This window comes from Onychostoma macrolepis, chromosome 08 (genome assembly GCF_012432095.1).
Source record: "Onychostoma macrolepis isolate SWU-2019 chromosome 08, ASM1243209v1, whole genome shotgun sequence".
In the NCBI taxonomy this organism is placed as follows: Eukaryota; Metazoa; Chordata; class Actinopteri; order Cypriniformes; family Cyprinidae; genus Onychostoma; species Onychostoma macrolepis.
The window spans coordinates 15,815,506-15,838,101 of record NC_081162.1 but is presented as its reverse complement, the minus strand read 5'-3'; the positions used below and the strand labels follow the sequence as shown (position 1 = coordinate 15,838,101).

The following is a 22,596-nucleotide window of genomic DNA, read 5'->3' as shown; positions in this document are numbered from 1 at the left end:
GAATTTTAAAGTCCAAGATAGAGACATGCGAGATACTTTTAGCAATATGCAAGACTAGAAGTCTTTCCTGTTTTAGTTTGTGTCACAGTTTATTAATGTACTGATGCATTTGTTGATGTGTATAACTAGAATATTTCATCAGTGTTTTACATTATGTGAGGTGTGTAACAGAATTTCCCAAAAAAACGGACATAGACACACATCAGCGACTGAAATTAGGAAATTAGCATATGATTGCATCACTTAACACCACTCTTACATCCTCATTTGCAATTAGGCAACTTTTTCTGAACTAAACAGCTGATGACTTCTGCATTTTTTGCAGAAACTAGGGTCTGCAAATTTATGGCCATATTTGGTTTAGGATTTCCTTTGCCTCTGGGCACAAAACTACTCAGAAACTGCATGTCAACACAGCGCACATGAATACACTTGCACAACATTGTAAGTTAATAGAGCTGTGTTGGCCAAACACCTGTATGTATTCATCACTTAGCTTCATCAATGCTGCTGATTGTGCAATACGGCTGCTTACCTGGCACTATTTCAGTTTATGGGTTTCCCAAAGTTTTCAAATACAGAATGACTTCATGCCTATTCATTTCGGACATTATCCAAAAACAATTTTCTCTGGTGCTTATTACATGCATTACCTTCCTGCACTGTGAAAAAAAGAAAATTTAATTTATGTTTTTGTACATTTACACTCATATAACCAACTGCTAAAATGTATAATATATATTTGTTTGTTTGTTTTCCATGAATACATTTATGCTCATAAAGGATTACTATTTTTATTTATTTATTTATCCTTATTTTCCATTCTATATACTTGCATACTTATATAGATAATTGCTAAAACAGTATACTGTTTATTTATTTATATTTCTTATTCTTAAGTACTTTTATGCTCATACAACCAATAGCTAAAAAAAATAATCCAGTTGCTAAAATATGCACTATTTATTTATTTACTTTTTTTTTTTTTACATAAATGCAGTTATATGCATAAAGCCAATTTCTCAAAATTATTTATGTGATATATTTATGTTTTTTAAATGTATTATATTTATTTTAAGATATGCTTTAATTAATACTTATGATTATATTTATGAGTCACAGTTTATTTTAAGAAACTTAAAGTTAAACTTAAAAATTAAAGACAAGACTTTGTTTGTTATCTTTTGTGTCTTCAAGCTTAATGTGAGGTTGTTGGAAAGCCCCTTTTTTTTGAATGGATGAAAAAAATCACTCCTTTTCAGTGGGTAAGTGCTAGTGAGTGGGAGTGCTGAAATGACCTACTGGAGGTGGGTGGGTGCTCAGTGACTAAGCCCTGAGGATCACATAAATACTGCCTTCAGGGCACCGAAGAATTCAGAGAGAGCAGGAGAAGAGGAAACAACAACATTGCTTGTGCTTCATCTCCTTCAAAGACTGTTCTTATAGTTTCAAATTGTTACTTTGATCTGTGACTTGAAGCGCTAATCATGAGACTTGGAGTCTTGGCGTTTCTGGTTCTTGGAACCTGTTCTTTAAGAGCCTGGTGTCTGCCGCTCAAATCTGTGTATGTGACGTTCCCTGGAGATGTGATCAAGAACATGACAAACACACAGCTGGCAGATGTGAGTATAACAAGTTTTAGTTCATGGTTTCTCTGGATATTCAGTCATCTGCTTTTAAAATAGCACATTGCAGTTGATTTTATTATTCTAAATTAATTTCTCTCTTATGTAAATTTTTGACTCCAGGAGTACCTAAAGCGTTACGGCTACATAGATGTTCTCCAGAAGAGCGGACTGCAGGCAGTCGTGTCTAATTCTAAAGCATTGAAGAAGCTCCAGAGGCAGCTCGGGCTGAAGGAGACAGGCTCTCTTGACCAGACCACAGTTGATGCCATGAAGCAGCCTCGCTGTGGGGTCCCAGACATCCGCAACTATCAGACTTTCACAGGAGACCTCAAGTGGGATCACAATGATGTTACATACAGGTGGGATATTATCTACACCATCTACACCTTGAATACAGCACATCTCATAGATTTGTAATGAACTCACTGTGATCCATTGCATTGTTTTGATAAACAGGATTTTGAACTACTCACCCGACATGGATGCCTCTTTGATCGATGACGCCTTTGCCAGAGCTTTCAAAGTCTGGAGTGAAGTTACCCCTCTGAAGTTCACGCGCCTCTATGACGGCACTGCTGACATCATGATCTCCTTTGGCAAAGCTGGTGAGTTGAGTTTTTGTAATAGATTAAAGTATTACGATTTAACACTATTTGAATGAGTTTGATTGAGCTGCTGTTTTTGTTTCAGATCACGGCGATCCCTACCCCTTTGATGGGAAAGATGGGCTGCTGGCTCACGCCTATCCTCCAGGTGAGGGAATTCAGGGAGATGCCCATTTTGATGATGATGAATACTGGACCCTTGGCTCTGGACCAGGTGAGAGTGATTCTTGATTTAGATTTCAATACACCCCATTTTCACTGCATGTATTTAAAGTATAAGTACTTTAAACACCATGTAGCATCACACTCTCTATCAGTTGCATGGGATGCATGATGTAACAATAGCTCCCTCTACAGTTTTGAGTGTATAGTGACAGTTGGAGGCAGTGTTGCCAACTTAGCAATTTTGTTGCTAAATTTAGCAACTTTTCAGACTACCCTAGCAACTTTTTCTTCCAAAAGCACCTAGCAACAAATTTAGCAATTTTTAAAATTTATTTGGCAACTTTTAGCAACTTTTGATAAGTGACTCAGACAATAAAAAGACACACATTTTCCATCCAAATTACACAAAAAGAAAACCAAAGATGCCTAGCAGTACACACATCACGTGAATTGAATTAGCTGCTATTTGCATTTCTTCAATATAATAATAATAACAACTGACTAATTGAATAATTGTTCATTTATAATAGGCTACACTTTGTTATAGCTTATAACAGCTTATTGTTGATCAGTTAGTATGCTGTAAGAAAAATGGAATATAGGCTACTAGTAAATTTCCATTGTAACCCTGTAACCCGAAAACACAATGCGTAATTTAAAATGCAGGTAAAAAACCAATACGTAAAATTCTTTCATATTAACATTAAGATTGTGCCCTATTTTTACAGCCTTTTCTTGGAGTGTAGCACACTAACTACTAATACACTGCTTAAAGCATAATTGTTGCGAATGTGTTATATTACTAGTTTACTAGCTATTAAAAAAAAAAAAAAAACTTAAATTGTAATCATTCAAAAATGTAAGTGTTCAATAATTCAATGTTTTTAAAATACAGTTATTTATATTTTAATATTATATTATGCATATTATTTTACAAACAAATCTAAATTAACATATATAAAATATATATTTTTGCTGAGATTTGATGTTGTGACACAATTTTGCGGCGTGATTACGCAATGACGTCATTGCGCAATGACATCACAACGTCATTTAGCAACTTCTAGCAACAAATTGACCTTCCTTTAGCAACTTTCTCTGAAAATTAGTTGGCAACACTGGTTGGAGGGTTTGTCAAACTGATAATATATCAATATGGGGTAATATTTTAAATGTTAGCTTTGAGTTCCATCCAATATCAATTAAAAAAAAAGCCAATTCATTAATTTTGGGAACATACTGTCCTTATTATTTATTGTATAGTATTTTGCATATGTAGCATAAATGAGTTCTTATATTTAAAAATGTACAGTTCTGTTTTTAAACTCAGGTCCTGTGGTAATATTTTAAATGTTAGTTTTGGGTTCCGTTCAGTAGCGTATAATATCACACTTAATATCTTTCATATAAATGAGTCTTGTATTTTCACATTTGTAGCTCTGGTTTTAAACTGAGGTCTGGGTAATATAAATGTTTGCTTTAGGTTTTTATTCAATAACAATTTATTAAATTTGGAAACATATTGTCTTTCTAATATCACATTTAATATTTTTTCATAAATAATGTAATGAGTTCTTATATATTAAAAATGTATATCTCACTCAGGTCAGCTCAACATGTTTACCCCTGTATACCTTGTCTTAAAATTTGTGAAGAAGACAATGACATTGATGTGTTTCTTTCAGCGATTCAAACCCGCTATGGTAATGCAGATGGTGCAATGTGTCACTTCCCCTTCCTGTTTGAGGGAACATCCTACTCCACCTGCACCACGGAGGGGCGCACAGATGGTCTCCCCTGGTGCGCAACCACCGCGGACTATGACAAGGACAAGAAATATGGCTTCTGTCCCAGTGAGCGTAAGTGTTCCAGTCATGATTTTATGAGGCTTTAATTCCAAAACAGACATTTAAACTGACTCCTTTGGCCTTAAAATGTGGAATTAATGTCACAATATTTCAACAACCACAAGTATTTATTATTATGAGTATGGCTAACATTCTTTTCTCTGTTTTCCCCCAGTTCTCTTTACGTTTGACGGAAACAGCAACGAAGCGCCATGTGTTTTCCCCTTCGTGTTTCTGGGGCAAAAATATGACTCGTGCACCACTGATGGACGAAATGATGGGTATCGCTGGTGTGCCACTACATCTAACTTTGACACCGATAAGAAGTATGGATTCTGTCCTAACAGAGGTAAGCAGTACCTTCGTACCTTCAGACTGAATCCTGAAACTTTAATGAAGAAAGACATTATATAATACAATATTTCCCCCCACAGATACAGCTGTAATTGGTGGAAATTCAGAAGGTGAGCCATGCCAGTTTCCTTTCACCTTCCTTGGAACCGAATACTCTTCTTGCACCAGTGAAGGCCGTAGTGATGGAAAACTCTGGTGTGCAACCACCAGCAACTACGACACAGATGCAAAATGGGGATTTTGCCCTGATAGGGGTAAGTGATAATCATCTCCTTCAGACACTGTATGGAAGTGAGACATTGGCTAACATGTCTTTCCTCTCACAGGATACAGTCTGTTTCTGGTGGCTGCTCATGAGTTTGGACATGCACTTGGTTTGGACCACTCCAACATCAAAGATGCTCTGATGTATCCCATGTACAAATACATAAAGGATTTCTCTCTGCATCATGATGATATTGAGGGCATTCAGTATCTCTATGGTAATTATCCAATTAAACAATTCATAATTTATTGATTTTTAGGATTACTATGCATTTTTTTGATGTTGAAACCCAACAGTATTTTACAATTCTGGTCTTAATAGCTATATTATTTAATTATTTCTTTTCAGGACCTAAAACTGGCCCTGATCCCACTCCTCCAGAACCACAGTTCACCACTTCCTCTCCGATTATGCCAACTAAATCCACCCCGAGTGAGAAAACAACCACTGTTTCTACCACAGTACATGTCGATCCTGCACAGGATGCTTGCCAAATCAAGGAATTTGATGCCATCACTGAAATCCAGAAAGAGCTTCATTTCTTCAAGGATGGGTATGTGCTATAACTCTGCATATATAGTGTTATGAACACAAACACAACTTAGAAAACAAACTTCATTATGCCTTATTTTCAATTAAATGTTTCTAAATTCTCTCTCAAAGGCACTACTGGAAGATCTCAAACAAAGGAGAACGCAAAGGTCCATTCTTGATATCTGAGAAGTGGCCTGCCCTGCCAGCCGTCATTAACACTGCCTTTGAGGACCAGCTCACGAAGAAGATCTACTTCTTTGCAGGTACTTATTTACCAGGTTGAGATATTTCGCCATTATTGACGAACATGTTGAAGTTGATATATAACAGTGCTTTTTCAACTGTATCTCATGCACACAGAAAAACAGTTCTGGGTTTATACTGGAAATGAGGTGTTTGGACCACGTAAAATCGAGAAGCTCGGCCTGCCAAGCAACTTGGACAGAGTGGATGGAGCTGTGCAGAGAGGAAAAGGCAAAGTGCTCCTGTTTAATGGGGAGAACTTCTGGAGGTATGTGAACTTTGCTTCAGGACTGTAACATGCAAGAGCTGATCGGAAAGCATAAAGCTCTTTAATTGTAGTTTTTCCACAGTAATCTAATCTCTTATTTATTGTCACAGACTTGATGTAAAGTCTCAGATGATAGACAGAGGATACCCACGATTCACTGACTCCGTTTTTGGCGGAGTGCCCATTGATTCACATGATGTGTTCCTCTACAAGGGTAAGTAAAAATGAATAGTCTAAAATGGTTAATAAAATCTGATTTATCTGATCAAGCAAATGACGTTTGTTTCTGCTATTTTTCAGGATTCTTTTACTTCTGCCGGGAGAATTTCTACTGGAGAATGAATGCCAGAAGGCAGGTTGACCGAGTGGGTTATGTGAAGTACGACCTCCTAAAATGCTAAGATGTGCAGTCTCTGTGCACAGTGAAAACATCCAACATCCTAACCTGATGACAGAGCCCTTTTTAAAAGGCAAACCATTTCTCTTCAGTGTAAAATGTAGTGAGGAAGACGCAGACAGAATGTATTAAATTTAAAGTCTCTGTTATGGGGACTTTGACTTTAACTGTTATAGGAAAAGAACTGTTTTAACACTGCAATTATCTATGAAACGGGATGTTAGGCATATTTGTCTGTTAGCTTTAATGTGGTCTTATAATTTATTTCAGCTTACTATGTAACTGCTTTGTCCATGATGAGTTTCTTATCAGCACATTAAGAGAAACTATAATCTTGTTCTGTCAAACTACAATGAGGCACTGCCAGTCTAATTCTAGGAATTAACTTTGTCAGCAAATGTATGAGTGGAGTCACCTCAGGAACATTGTAGCCTAAATGCATTTGTTAACAAAGCATCCATTCCCTGTGTATTGACCCCACTCGCACGTTTTTCTAAGCAAAGGTTTATTTTTAGCCTTAGAGCTAATATTGAGATGTTATTTAGCCCAGATTTTGGCATATTGTGAAATCATTTGCCTGGTGTAAATGATAATATTAATATTATTAATTTAATTTTCCACATTCCACTTATTTATATTTTTCTTTGTTTGTTGCATTGGTTATGATTACTCAATAAATGAAAAAAAGACCATTCAATCCTTGTGCAACTGCTCTATCATTATATCTAGATGAAGAATCATATTTGAAAATGCAGCAAAATATTGAATTTGATCTATATAATGTTTTCACAAGGTTAGAATGCTGTAGTTCTTTAATATTCAAAATATAATTACTGCAGACTATTTTAAACTGTTGCCACGGTAGTGTTTGATATTTAGCAGCTGATTAATATCGAAAGAAAGTCTAATATTCGTAGGTATGCAGTAGAAATTAATGTAAATATTTACACAAACATACACACACGCCCATTTTATATAAAAAGATACAGTCACTCTTAAATACAGATAGAAGAAATTACAATTATTTAAAGTCTCACTAGTGTTTATGAGAAATGTAATAAACATATAATTTCAGGGGGACTTCTGACATTTAAATATCTGTTGACCTTAAAATGATATAAGAATTCTGACACAAAGAGCAATCTAACTGTCCGTTGATATTTTAACGCTGCTCTAAATGATTTACCGTAAGAGACAATGCTAAAACAAGTGAAACCGCTGGACTAATCTTTACAAATAAAACCTAAATTAAAAGTCAAAATATTAATCGAAGTTCACGCGGAATGATAGCATATGCAGTGGGGTAAACGTCTCATCTAACGTTATATTCACAGAACAGATTTAACAGAATATAAACTGACTCGTGTATAACCCCTCACATTCAAAATGTGCAATAAAAGATGTTTGTGTTGGAGTAATCAAAAATTATAAACGAGAATCTTAAAATAAACAACCGATGTCATATTAATCCGCGAGACACTCGGTGGTTTCATCCTCTGAGAGCAATTAGTCCTTCGGTTTACAACGTTATTTGATAAAACACTTAAAAGATGAAGTGAGATGTTCGATATTAATGTTCTCTAAATAAAACATCACTTTTAAAATAAATCGTGATATATTATAAATCAGATTAAGGGTCTCTCCCTCTCGTCTTTTCCCCGTGACGGATAAATGAGTTCCGGCCAGCTTTGAGGACAGGAAGCGAGGAGACGCTGATGGCGCCCGACTAGAAACCATTACCAACCATTCGCTTTCAAAGATCTATTTTATTTCGCCTCATTCGCGAGCGTGAAGAGCAAAATACTCGTCCATTCAAGGTAAGAAAAAATCGTAGCTCAAAATAATGGTGTAGAATTGTGTACAAATACAGTTTCTTCCATGATTGGCAAGAGAAAAACATTCGGGCGAACTGGCTCTCCCTGCTCGCTTAGGCCCTCGAGGTCCCCGAGCGGTTCTTCATATCGCCTGAGCGGAAAAAAATTAACTCGTAGCGGCGGGAGGGAAAATGGCGCTGCGCGAGCAGGCAGGAGGAAGGGCAGCACATACACCGTACGCGCTTAGTATAGAGATAGAAACGAGGAAAGAGTAGCCACGGTCCATGAGAGGACTTTTTGGTGTCTAATGTAGTGACATTTTCTTCATAAAATTGCTGGTGTGCTTAGCACCAGAACGTGATATGTTGAGCAAGGACAAATAACGTTACCCTTTTGTCCTTGATAAGTTTGAGTCAAGGGAAAGATTGTATGTCCCAACCACAGCTAGATGGGTGTTTTGGTGGGGAGGGATTGATGTCAGTTGAGGACATGTGAGAAATCAAAAGTTTTTAGATGTTTTCTGTTATTTAAAGGATTTTAATGGGGGATCACGCTAGCTTGTGGTTTTACTGGTAAGCTTATAATGTGCTTGAGTGACCTAGAAAGGTGTCTTCACAAGACAACTGTATTCACCCTCTGGGGGAATTTGGCACTAACTTACAGCAGTAGACATACATCACAGAGTAGGAAACAACAATAAATACAATAATGAAAATTGAGTGTTTAATCTTGTACATTACTGACACTCTATCCTCCAATTTGATACTGTTAAGTGCTTTGACACAATCTGTATTGTTAAAAGTATATAAATAAAGGTCACTTGACTTGACTTGACAATACAACACAAAATATATATATATATATATATATCTCTCTGTAATGCAATAAATATTTAGAAAATTATAGTTTATTAAGAAAAATCTAGTTGTGCAACTTGATTGCAACAAGCCTTTTGTAAAAAATTCTGCAGAATTTGAAGTGGATCTGTCCAGTCGTTAAAGCTGAATAAAAGAAAATAGGTTATTTAGCATTTTTACTTAGGTTTTTATTTTCATAGCTCACAGATTACCGCAAAGCAATTTACACAATTATATAAACAAGTATATATTATATAATTATAGAAACAATTATATAAACCCACTGTATCTCTAATATAATATGATTTTAACAAATCTATTTTTTGTATATGTAGTATGAATTGTTTTAATGGTGAGAAACAATATCTGTTCAAAAATGTTGTGTTTATATTCATACTTTTTTAGGTTTTTATATAATTCTCTTTTGCTCACCAAGGTTGCATTTATTTAATCAAAAATACAGTTAAAAAACGTAAGATTGTGAAATATTTTTTAGTTTAAATTAACTTTTCTATTCTAATATATTTTAATATGTATCTCTGTGCATTTTCAGTAGGCATTACTCCAGTTTTCAGTGTTACACGATCCTTTACAAATTATTCTAATGCTGATTTGCTGCTCAAGAAACATTTCTTTTTGTTATTATTGAACAAACAGTTGTTCTGCTTAATATTTTTTGTGCAATCCATGATAATGTTTGATGAATAGAAAGAACAACAATTATTCAAAATGGTCTTTACTGATAAATATAATGTATCCTTGCTAATTGAAGGTCTTAATTTCTATTTAGAAATTCTTACTGGCTTCAAACTTTGTTAAAATATCATTAATATAAATATTCAAATTCTGAACTTCCACAAAATCATGTTAATACATCAAAATACATTTTTCAATAACATTATTACTTTATTACACTTTATGCGCTTGCCATCACCCATGCCCTTGCATGTATCATTCAGAATGCAATGTCCAACTTAGTTCTGCATTACTGAGTGACAGCCACTTTCCCACAGAGCAGAGATGGACTCTGAGGAGATGGAGGTGGAGAGCAGCAGTGATGTGGGGCATTCTGGGATGGAGGAGCCGTCAGAGAGCGGCATGGGCATGGAGTCTTCAGAAGCCATGTCTGCTGATAGCAGCGATGCGGCGGCTCCTCCTGCCCCGGCCCCAGAATCAGACTGTCACGTAGGACAGAGCTCCGAGGGAGTTGTGGTGAGACAAACAACACCATGCGTTTATATCGCCACATGTTAGTGTGTAAATCATATCAAGGTTATTTTTTTTGGCTTGCGCTTTAGGTTTTTATCCCAGAGACAAGCTCCAGTACAGATGTGCGAAGAATTCATCTCCCAGACTCCTCTTCTGTGGCACAGTCAACCAGTGTGTCCAGCGTCTCCACAGTGACGCAGTCAGTCATGGTGTCAGAGTCTGTCCAGGTCCTGGTCCACTCCAGCGCTGTTTCTGAAGGAGGAATGATGGTTTCTGATTCCACTGCTTCCACGTCCTCAGATCTCGGCTCAGCTATTGACAAGATCATTGAATCCACCATTGGACCTGACATTATGAATGGTAGAAAAACCTCTTACCTCTTCTTTTTATCACAGCCAAGTTATTAAATATGGTGGACATCGTTATCTTTATGTTTATGTAGTATTCAATGTCAATACTGTGTTCTGTGCCCATTTTACAGGATGCATTGCAGTTACGAGCGCAGAGGATGGCAGTGCAGAGACCACACAGTATCTGATACTTCAAGGTCCTGATGATGGTGAGAAAAATCCCTAGAGTTCAAAGTCAAGGGCTGTATGTAGAATCACTTACTCTATAAGTATGTAAGTGATTAAAAAGTATGTTCTATATAGTATGAATGTGTGTAGTATGATTGTAATCCGGACATGACCCACAATGTCACTTTACTCACATTCACAAATCCTCTCCCGTGGCCTCATGGGATAGTAAACTGTCCATCAGATGCGCACTTCAGAATCTCGCCGGGAAATAGTAGAGTATCTGGGTACTTTTCACCTACTGTTTTATAAACACTGTGAATTCGGACATACTACTCTTTTCACATACTGTTTTTCACCTACACTCTATGGTTGTTGGGAAACAAAGCAAGCTTTGAAATAAGATAAAATAAAAAAGAATCATAATATATTTATTATATTAATTCACCTCCAAACTTCTGGAATTTTCTTTTCTTCATTTTTAATTATAATCATATCTGTGGACAAATGGGAGTCAGAAAGGTTGACAATCACTGTGCTAAATGACCAAATCCTTTTCCACAGAAAAATACAAATGTTTTAAACAAGAAGAGCATTAATAGGTTATGGCTGATTTTTCTTTTTTTGGCTAAACTACCCCTACATCCTGCATATGGTGCTTTCAGTATTTAAATTGTTGGAAAATTCCCTTTTTGTCTTGTTCTTCTTATAATCTGTGTGACTAATCTAGATTTTAAATGCATAAATTGTCAATTAGTATATTATGTGACCAAAATGTGCTAGTACTACTACCATTCTCAATGCAGAAAATAACTTTTCAAATTGCCTTAAAGGGATAGTCCACGTAAAAATGAAATGTTTCTCCCTGTCCTGCCGTTCTAAACCTGTATGAAAAAAAAACATTTTGGTAATGTTGGTAACTAAACTGTTTCAGTTCCCATTGACTTCCCATTGAATGGACAAAAATGCAATGGAACTCAATGGGAATCGAAACTCTTTAGTTACCATCATTCTTCAAAATATCTTCTTTTTTTGTTCCACAGAAGAAATGCATACAGAATTTGAACAACATGAGGGGGAGTAAATAATGATGAAATAGGTGTAGTTTTTGGATATTCAATTAGCCATTTCCTTTGTTCACTGTGTGTAGGAGCTCCTATGGTGGCTCAGATGTCTTCATCTGCTCTGTCAAGCCGCATTGCCATTGAAGCCCTTGCCGATGGACCTACCTCCACTTGCCTGGACCAGGCAGACCTGTCAGAAAACCCACAGGGTAGCGTGGAACCAGACCAGCCTGGACACTCCGGATACCGTGAGCACGACGACGGCAGTAGCAGCTGCAGCCGCCCAGACCAGCCACAGCACTCCCAGTACATAGAGTACAGTGGAGGAGACGACCCGGACCAAACCAGGGAGGCTCGGTACATCGAGTGCTCGGGAGCCGAACCTGACCAGACCCCACGTCATTCAGGGGTCACCAACTACAATGTCGCAGACTCAGAAGAACCTCTAGGGCGTTACGCAGCAGAGTGCAGCGGTACTAACAGTAGCCCTCAGAGACGCTTGTTTCGCTCCTCCCGGTACATCGTAGAGTGCAGTGATGGCTACTTGGATTACGGTGCAGAGGGTGCGGAGCGGCCGCAGCATTCACGTTATATAGACAGCAGCATGGATGACAGGGAGCACGTCTCGGCATCAGAGCAGGAAGGAAGTGTGGTAGAAGATCCCCAGCACTCCTACTTACCACAGGGCTCGCTATATGCTGACGAGGGTGCTGTTCAGCACTCACTGGCTGACACAGTGGGATCCCAGCTCACTGATCAAATGGACTGCAGTGATAACTTGCCTGGCCCATACATAAGTAGCAGTGGGACCTATTCCACCCACCCAGAGCCCGAAGTGGTGGAGTCTGGGGTGGTGGATGAGCCTGGGCACAGAACCCCAGATATGGCTGAGCTAGAGGAAATGATGGAGGTGGTGATCGTACAGCAGTTTAAGTGTAAGATGTGCCCATATAAAAGTGTCTCCAAGGATACGCTCATCAACCACATGAGAGACAAACACTTTAAACCACCAGGTAAAGTAGGAGGTGCTAATTTTGTCATTTTCAAATGTATTCTTTGTTTTTGATATCTGCCTCATTAATGGCCCTGTCAATGGCACTCTTAAACTAGGGCTGGGCGGTATATCGAGGTTGTACGATATATCGATATATTCTTTATAAGCGATATGGTTCTGGGGGATTTAGGCATGGACGACATAGGCAACCGCCCAGGGTGGCACGGTTGACAACCGCACAAGAAGAAAAGAGTTTTTTTAATCCTCATATGCACAGCACGTCAAAATGTCACTGTGTGGGTCAATTAACCTGGTCAATACTCGGAGTGTGTATACGGAGAAACATTGTTTATGATGAAAGAATTCGTGAGAGTGCTGAATTTAGAGAGCTAGTACGCACTATCAACAAAACTCCGGCATTTCAGCGATGACTCATCTGAACGCCTCTGATTGGCCATTGCATTCATCAACTCAGCAGAACTTTATGTGATTGGTTAGAATGCATACCGTGATTAAAAAGAATTGTAAAATAAATATGATGCAACATGATGAGATAAAATTGAATGCCTATTTATTTCACTTATGTGAAATAAATGACTTGTGTCACTTTTAATTAGGTAACTTAAGAAGGGAGAGCCCAATTTAGGAAAAACAAAGAGGGAAAATTTGCAAAAAAAATTTTTTTTATCTAGGCAGCTGTTACTCATCTCATTAAAATAGGTTAATAAATCACTTATGTTATTTTATGGTATTATGCTATGTTATTGCACATAGGGCAACAACATTCCTTTTTCTGTTCAACTATAACCATACAGTAAAATGTGATTTTTTTAAAATGTACTTTTTATTTTTAAACAAATGTAACATCACTCTTTTTATTAAGGTTTTTACTGTGCAGTTGTGCAGTTTTGGGGGGATTCATGGTATTTATTTTATTTACTTTCCTGAATAATTTAAAATATATATACATTCATATAAAATAGAAAAAAAATATGTCAAATTAATTTCATGTAGGGGTGGCAGAAGGGGTGGTTCGCCCTGGGCACCATACAAGCTAGAACCGCCACTGCGATATGGTATGAGGAAATACCATTTATCGATATATCGTTACAGTAGTTTGATATGAGTGCATCTTAATAATAGCAGAGGACATAGAGAGTGAGCTGCTGCGGAGAAAGTGCATAATTCAATTTGTTCTAAACATGAGACATGCTTTACATTTACATTTACATTTACATTTATGCATTTAGCAGACGCTTTTATCCAAAGCGACTTACATTGCATTCAAGTTGAAGGGCTTTATAGTTAATACGTAAAGTTTAAACAGCTTGCCCAGTCAGATGCTCTGACAGATGCATGTGCTGCTGACAGATAGGATACTTGCACTGTTTAATGTATTTGAGATGTGCTGTTTTCCTGAGTGCATAACTTATTTCACAGGTATATTCTTCATCTGTAAATGTTAGAAAGTCATGGAAATACTTCCCTAGTTTTGAGTGCATGAGCCTAAAACTAAAGTGAACGAGCGCCGTCACGCTTATGCGTGCCAAACAAACAGATTTTTAATCAAAATATAATGCAATTAATTTGTGCTTTAGTTTTTATTTATTTTCTTTTTATTTCTATTTCTTTTCTGGCCTCAATTAACAAACAATATGTGATTTAATAACGTGCAATTACAATAACATAATGCAGAAAAAATTGTGCAGTCTTAAGTCTCAATCAGGTCTTAATTTATGTATGCAGTTCTCTTAAGTTTCTCTTGTTCAGAATGTGCTATCTCATGTAGGTGGTCCGGGCCAAAAGAAACGTGGACGGGGACGTCCTCGAAAATCCGACAGCAGGGCGCGAGAGGTTGCTGAGGTCAAGAAGGAGGAGCCACCAGAAGAGGAAGAAGATGACATCATTGATGCAGGTGCTCTTGATGATCAAGGTTAGTGGAGAGCAGTTTGCGTACTCTATATTTAATTTCCTGTTTTTTTAATTTATCTGCATTTTGCATTTAGGCGACAGTGATTATAAGCCAGCTGATGAAGAGGCCAGGTCCAGATTGGCTTCCAGTCACAGCACTCCTCCTCCTTCCTGCTCTTCATCATCTTCCTCTACCTCACGGAGACGGCCCCGCAGGGCGGTGGGGCCACCCCGCAAATTCCTTCCTGACACAGGTCAGTGTTAATTCAGCTTTTTAGGTCTAAGAAGTATAATAATATATCTACTTCACGACTTGCATAGGTCTGAGATAACTCTTATTTTCACCTGTGTATAAAACAGAGTCACCAGCAGCAACTCAAACAAGCAATGCAGGGGAGCCTCAAGCTCCTGAAGAAGCAAGTTCCTCTGGACTGGAGAATGGATCTTCCTCACTATCCAATGGGTCAGCAGTGGAACCAGGCGTCAGCCAGTCAGATTCAGAAAACAAAGATCCCTCATCAAACACAGGCCCTGACGACCTGGAGTTTTTGCCCAAAAAAAGAGGCAGACCTTCTAAACGATTCCTTCAAAAGAAGTACAAAAAGTACATGAATCGCAAGTAAGTAGCGCCTGTACTACTCTTTGACCATCCACAACATTTGATTAATTTGACTTGTCCGTTTGACACAAAATTATGTCTTAGAAAACCTTATAATCCATTTAAAACACATTCTATTTCATTTATGTTTTTTTAAGCAAGTACTACAGATCCCTTAAACCTCTGCTAAGACCTCATAATTGCTGGATCTGTGGCTCTCGCTTTCTGTCACAAGAGGATCTCCGATTCCATGTGGATTCTCACGAGGGAAATGACCCTGAACGCTTTAAGTGCCTGCAGTGCAGCTACCGCTGTAAACGGTGGTCCTCACTAAAGGTAAGAAGTAGAGTCCTTCATCTGACAATCCATAAAAACTGTTTTTTATTCACTTTCATTAGTTAAAGAACCATTTTTAATGTAATTTAAATGTTTGTATATAATGTCAAAAGAAATGTGTATATAACTATAAAATTGATGTTTGTGTCCTATAGGAGCACATGTTCAATCATGAAGGTACAAAGCCATACAAATGTGAGATGTGTGATTACTCCAGTGTTTATAAGAAAGACGTGATCCGGCACTCAGCTGTCCACAACAAAAGCAAGTAAGAATTGAGCATGTCTCCTTCTCATCAATCACTCCTCATGAATTTTATTTTGTCAAACCCTTGAGGTTGTCTATGATTGTGTGCTTTTAAAAGATTTTTGTCTGTCCTCTAGAAATTGTAAAACATTGAAATTTAAATTTCACATATGACATAAACTGATTATAGTATAAATTAATGTTCTTGTTTCTTCTCTTTTAGGAGTCGAAAGACAGATATGGTAAGATTCAAGATGTGACATGATGTATCAGTTTAAGTTAGCTTTGAGTGGTTTGATGAGGAAAGGTTTTCATGCAACAGCAGTCTTGCATCAATCCTTCACAGGTTCCCAAAGTGTCTGAGTTTCCATGCCCCATCTGCTGTCGCGTATATCCCATGCAGAAACGCCTGACGCAGCACATGAAGACACACAGCACAGAGAAACCTCACATGTGTGACAAGGTAAAGTTCTTGTATGTAGCTAGGTGTGTGAATTTTGTTAAACTAGTTTTGATGAATCAGTGAATAATCTAAGCAGCACTGATAAAAAAAATAGTCTGTACAGTCTATATTGGTTCACAGTGGTTTTGTGAAACGCAGCCCTGGATATTTGCTATGTTCACACTGTTTGCTTTTCAGTGTGGGAAATCCTTCAAGAAGCGCTACACTTTCAAAATGCATCTTCTCACGCACATACAGAACTGTGGCAACAGCACGTAAGTGAGATGTCAGGATGTCAGTGTAACTGTCTGTTCCTCTTAAAAACTGAACTCCACTGGTTAACATAATGTAAAGGCAGCTATTTTTCTCCTCTCCTGTGTCAGGTTTAAATGTGAGTTCTGTGAGTACACCTGCAATGACAAGAAGCACCTGCTTAATCACCAGCTGTCTCACACCAATGACAAACCATTCAAATGCGAAGAGTGCAAATACTCTACGAGTAAAGAGGATTTCCTGGTGTCCCACATTGCCATTAAACACACTGGTGAGTTATGTAACAGTTAAGAATGTTTAAATGTTGCTTGTAGAAAGGTTTCCTGATTATATCTGTCCATCTTTACCCACTGACCAGGTGAAAAGCCGTTTTCATGTGAAATGTGCCACTTCACAACCAGACACAGGAAGAACCTGCGGCTGCATGTGCAGTGTAGGCACCCCGAGGCCTTTGACGAGTGGAGCCGATCCCACCCAGAGGAGCCAATTCGCCGGCGCCAGACGTCTGTTTTCACCGTGCAGCAGATTGAGGAACTGAGATTACAGCATGAAACCCAGGAATTTCAAGGGACCATTGTACGTACATAGATATGCATTTTGACGCCCTTGTATTAATAATGGAAGGAAATACCAGCATCCATATATATAATACTTGTTTTACACCCAAAGGTAACAGTGGACCCCATTACTCTCCAAACCATGGAGTCCATAGGGAAAACATCTGTATCTCAAGATGCACTGGGAAACACTACCATCATTTATGAGCAAGGTTAGTAGAAAAGTTATTAGTGATTGGAACACACCTAAAATATATGGTGTGATTATGAATCCATCTATACGTATATCATCATTTGATATTTACCCTCTCTCACAGCCCAGTCTACAGACCTCTCAGCCCAAAATGCTTTAGATCTGCTGCTGAACATGAGTAACGCCAGAGAACTGCAGGTACTGTACTGACACACTCGCAATATAAAATAATCTTATAAATGTATAATGTGTATGACATTTATTGGATAAAATGGTACCAGAAAGTGAATTAAGGTGATATCTATAAAAAGAAAATGTGTAAATTCGGAAATTTTTGAATGATACTAATTTTAACAGCAACGACAAAACTATAGGCCAGTACTAGTGTGTATGCAGTCAAATCACTGTTCTGCCTTTGAATTGTGCTTTAAAATGTACAGATTTCAGATACACCCTCTACAAAAGGCAAAAAAGAGCTATTTTAGTGTTACATTCATAATATAATAACAATAATATATATATTAAGTACATTCCATTGAACATATCTGGATTGGATCTGTTAGTTGAAAGTTTAACAGGCCTAGAAAAGCACAATAAAAGAAAAGTAATAAATATTGGTATATAAGATTGTTGTATTTGTATTATAAAAATAAGCAATACAAAATGTTATAGAAAACAATAAAACGTTTTGTGGTAGAGTATTACAAAGTATAAATTATTTAAAAATAGACTGAAAGTTCAGCTTTGTCAGAAAAAGTGGCATGTTTTCTTTACTAAATAAGCTTTTCTTGTTTTTCTTTTAATGCATGTGTACATAGACTTAATGTGTACAAAACATCAGACATGCTTTACACATAGGGATTTTATTTTACATAATGTAAAATGCAATAAATACTTAATAATTATAAGTAAGCCATAATAATGGTATAAGCCTTTTTATGATTATAGCTTATTATATTTGTTCATCTGTATCTCTGAAATCATCACCGTGTTAAACTGAAATTATATGACTATATATATCTATCGATATTTTTATTTTTTGTGATAAACTGATCATTCTTCTCAGGTGGCAGTGTTGAAACCAGATGGTAAGACCCTGGAGACGGGGTCATGGACCGGAGCTGACTCTGGGAGTGAGGGCTCATCCTTGCAGCCTCAAAAGATCGTCACATTCCATGTGTCAGAGAACGGAGACACTCTGGTGCAGGAGGCATTTGATACGGCTACAGAGACCGTGGAGCAAGAGGAGACAACGGATGTGTCGCAAGAGGTGACACAGATTGGCATCGGTACATACGAGGGAGCAGATTTCAGTGTGGTGGAGCAGGCCCCTGAAGAGACAGCACACAGGTACTACTGAATGTCAAAAACAGCAACTCTAATTCCTTTTAATGTCATATAAATCCTTTAAGATGATGCATGTGTGTTTGGTAGCAGTTTAGAGGAACCCTCAGCAGAGCCTCAGGTTATGGAAGTGAGCACCGAGCCCTTGTCCATCTCTACACCTCTCAAAGAGAATAAAGAGAAGTTTTATTTGAGCTCAGGCTTGACAGATGGAGTCCTGCAGCAGATAGAGGTGAGACTCGGTTTTGTTACTTCACAGATAGAATAGCCAATTGTGTTCCTTCCCAATGGAAATATTAATTGACAGAATTCTCCTCCTGCAGCTAAGCAGTGAAGCTCCAGGTTCCCCTCCTCTGTGTCCATCACCCCCTTCTCAACAGCTCAACACCAAACGCTTCTCCTGCCGCATATGCATGGAGGCTTTCCACGGCCGCTCGGACATGGAGAACCACAAGAGGGCGCACATAGACCCCAAAACATTCAAATGCCCCGACTGTGACTTTACAGCACCTTCTTGGCCAGAAGTCAAGGTGTGTTGGTCATATGGTTTGAGTTTTAATTCAGTATCTATCTGACCTCTACAAAACCATTTTTGTTGTATTAAATGCTTTTTTATAATATATTTATTTTTTACAATCCTAGTCTCACATGGCCATGCATGCATATTTGAGGCCTCATAAATGCAACAGCTGCAGTTTTGCCTCTAAAAACAAGAAGGACTTGAGACGCCACATGATGACACACACCAACGAAAAGCCTTACGCCTGTCAAGTCTGTGGCCAAAGGTAAGGGAGCAATTGAGAAATTATCATTAAAATGATAATAGAATTCATTTATCAGACAATTTGTGCTATTTACATTACTGGTTATACAACACTTCCATTACTTCCTCCTCTTTAAGGTTTAACCGTAACGGCCATCTAAAGTTCCACATGGAGAGGCTTCACACTCAGGAACCCTCGCCCCGTAAAACCCGCTCTGTCCCCTCTCAGCAGACAATCATTGTTAACAGTGATGAAGAAGCTTTAGCCACACTGCAGAGTAAGTGCTGACTCTCATAGTGAGATTGTATTTTGATTATATAGAAATAATGGATTCACACAGCCCTATTCTGATTATTTGACGTGTCACTCATTTTTACTTATGCCTTTATAATATTTCTTTTTCCTGTGTTGTTCAGATCTGCAGGCGGGTCAGGCAGTCATCAGTCCAGAGAGGTTGCAGCAGGCTTTGGGTCAGGAACACATCATTGTGGCTCAGGATCAATCGCTTTCTGAACAGGTATTGCACTTTTACACAATGCACACAGTCTCATTCTCATCCTCTATGTGATTGACACTTTTTGGTCAACAGAGCAGCTTGTTAATATTTAATGTATGTATAATACAGAAGATTTTGTATTCAGTTTTCTCATTTTGCATGTTTTTGAAAAAATTTTACATTTCTCAGGAGGAGGCAACCTATATTCAGCAGATCACAACAGTAGATGGACAGACGGTACAGCACTTAATGACTGGAGACAATCAGGTCACTGAGGTACAACGTATTTTCTAAGGCTTTATTCAGAAAACCAGTAAACTAGCACACTACCAGTCAAACATTTGGAGTTTGGTTTTTTTTAATTAAAGCTTTCATACAGTAAAGATATTAAGTTGAGCACAAGCAAGTGTAAAGACATTTATAATGTTACAAAAGATTTCTATTTCAAATAAATTCTGTTCTTTTTAACTTTACATTCGACAAAGAATCCTGAAAAAAAAATCCACAGAAATGTTAAGCAGCACAACTGTTTTCAACAATGATAATAATAATAAGAAGAAGAAATGTTTCTTTAGCACCAAATCAGCATATTAGAATGATTTCTGAAGGATCATGTGACACTGAAGACTGGAGTAATGACTGCTGACAATCCAGATTTGCCATTGCAGAAATAAATTACAATTTAATATATTATATAAAATCCTTAAAAAAAACCTTTGGAACTGTAGTGTGCGTGTATGTGTGTGATAAGCAAACACATTCAAGACCTTCATATGTACTTGTATTTTGTCAGGTCCAGTATATTATCTCTCAGGACGGAGTTCAGCACCTGCTTCCGCGGGAATATGTGGTGGTATCTGATGGAAACCACATTCAGGTTAGTATGTGCTCTTTCCATCATTCATAACCCAAGGGTCCAGAATTCCTCATGGTTGTTGATGAACAGTTCTCTGATGGCTGTGAACAGACTCACCTGATCGGTTACTGCAGCCTGAAAAGCATTTTCATTATCATTTGTGGTCTGTAGGACGTTATATTTCATCATTATGACAAAAACAATTCTGATTGTAAATTGCAGATGGAGGATGGACGGATCGCTCACATTCAGTATGAGCATGACGGGACATTTCTGCAGGAGCAACAGGTTGAGCCCAGAGCAGATTACACAATTTTATTTTTTATGTTACAGCTTATATTATGCTGCATTCGAGTTGTGTTTGAATTACAGTAATTACAGCATGATAACTGTTCATGTCTTTAGACTTGAAATGATTTGATTCTAAGGAACATAATGCTAAATGGATCCATATGCAGCTTTGTTGTCAATGACAGCATATGAAACCTCGAAATGCTATTTTAATAAAGTGACATCAATCAGGAACATGGTATCATTGAAAAATGTAGCGTTAGTAAGACATTTTTAGTGTTTTTTTGTGTTCCCTAAAGCTGCGTTTATTTGATCAAAAATAGACAGCAAAACAGTAATATTATTACAATTGAAAATAACTGTTCTTTTGTCAATTTTATTAAATTTTAAAATGTAATTTATTCCTGTAATGTAGCTGAATTTTCAGTAGTGTCAAATGATCCTTCAAAAATCATTCTGACATGTATTTAAAACAGTGCTTAATATTTTTGTTATGCAATTTAATATTCTTAACTGTCATGTTTGATCAGTTTAATGCACCATTCATTTGGATCATTGATTTCTTAAAAAAGAATGTGTGTTGTGTGTCAGATTGCTCTGTCTCAGGATGGACAGATCCAGTACGTCCCCATCACCACCGAGCAGCAGGTTGTCGGCCCTGAGGACCTGGAGGCAGCCGCCCATTCTGCTGTCACTGGTATGATCTTACACCTTCACACTTACCTAGGAGTTTTATTCACTCAAAAAAGCCAAGAACAGGTAGTTTTAATGCTACAACCTTCTGGTTATGTTAAAGAGAATCCGAGGCGGTATAAGTGATGTGTGTTTGTGTGTGTAGCTGTTGCAGATGCAGCCATGGCTCAGACTCAGACGGTTTACACCGAGGCCACACCTGAACAACTGGAACAGCTGCAGCAGCAGGGCATCCAGTATGACGTCATCACTTTTACTGAGGAGTAGAAACAAGACACACACACAGATCACTCTGACGATCACAAGTAACAGTTGTCTTCTTCCAGAGTTATTCAGTTAGAGGGTGAATGTACAGTTAGATCCTCTCTGAAAATTATACGACTCATGCCTTTGTAAATATTCAAAGCAATTTATCTTTGTGTGCCTACTGTGTTTTGCCTTGTAAAGAAAAAGAAACACAAAAGCCAAGAGCTGTCTGTATAGAAAATCCCTGTATTTAATTTTACGTGTCGCTGTGATGTGCTACGATGGATGCTACTTCAGTGGAGGATTGATGTCACATTGTTATGAAACAGTTCCTAGCTGTAGCTGAAGTGCTTATTAAGGAGGATTGATTATTTGTTTTCATTTTACGTGAAAAGTACCGTTTCATCATTGGCTTCTTAAGTTTTAGAGATTTGTTTTTCTTTCAGATGGCTACAGAAAGGAACTTAAAATGCATACCAAATAAATCACAACCTCTTTATCTGAACTAATTGTTGGTTTTCTTGAAGTCATCATGCTACAGAGATGGTGGAAATGATAATAGGGAATGGAGTGTGATAGAATATGAAA

General features: G+C 37.6%; 2 protein-coding genes across 4 annotated transcripts; both read left to right on the top strand.

Annotated features, from left to right (window-relative positions):
• Window positions 1–1,374: 1,374 nt before the first annotated feature.
• mmp9 (matrix metallopeptidase 9) lies at window positions 1,375–7,003 on the top strand. Its single transcript, XM_058785710.1, has 13 exons — window positions 1,375–1,622; window positions 1,749–1,987; window positions 2,085–2,233; window positions 2,319–2,447; window positions 4,084–4,257; window positions 4,421–4,594; window positions 4,680–4,853; window positions 4,926–5,081; window positions 5,213–5,417; window positions 5,528–5,661; window positions 5,759–5,909; window positions 6,020–6,123; window positions 6,210–7,003. Exons 1-13 carry the CDS (start codon window positions 1,488–1,490, stop codon window positions 6,308–6,310), a joined length of 2,025 nt encoding a protein of 674 aa, XP_058641693.1. The 5' UTR covers window positions 1,375–1,487; the 3' UTR covers window positions 6,311–7,003.
• A 386-nt stretch (window positions 7,004–7,389) lies between these two features.
• Window positions 7,390–22,513, top strand: LOC131546257 (zinc finger protein 335-like). Of its 3 annotated transcripts, none has more exons than XM_058785705.1 (28): window positions 7,390–8,123; window positions 9,991–10,189; window positions 10,276–10,546; window positions 10,668–10,745; window positions 11,855–12,781; window positions 14,552–14,695; window positions 14,769–14,927; window positions 15,034–15,292; window positions 15,430–15,607; window positions 15,763–15,875; window positions 16,077–16,095; window positions 16,200–16,316; window positions 16,494–16,570; window positions 16,679–16,839; window positions 16,927–17,144; window positions 17,238–17,337; window positions 17,443–17,516; window positions 18,385–18,668; window positions 18,756–18,894; window positions 18,986–19,192; window positions 19,305–19,447; window positions 19,564–19,703; window positions 19,843–19,943; window positions 20,112–20,198; window positions 20,716–20,799; window positions 21,001–21,066; window positions 21,661–21,766; window positions 21,908–22,513. In XM_058785705.1, the coding sequence occupies exons 2-28, from the start codon at window positions 9,998–10,000 to the stop codon at window positions 22,027–22,029; spliced, it is 4,566 nt and encodes a 1,521-aa protein (XP_058641688.1). In that variant the 5' UTR covers window positions 7,390–8,123; window positions 9,991–9,997; the 3' UTR covers window positions 22,030–22,513. The 3 variants fall into 3 exon arrangements, with proteins under 3 accessions (XP_058641688.1, XP_058641685.1, XP_058641686.1); XM_058785702.1 differs by having other exon boundaries at window positions 7,391–8,123; window positions 18,753–18,894; XM_058785703.1 differs by lacking the exon at window positions 7,390–8,123 and adding an exon at window positions 8,299–8,692 and having other exon boundaries at window positions 18,753–18,894.
• The last annotated feature ends 83 nt before the right edge of the window (window positions 22,514–22,596 follow it).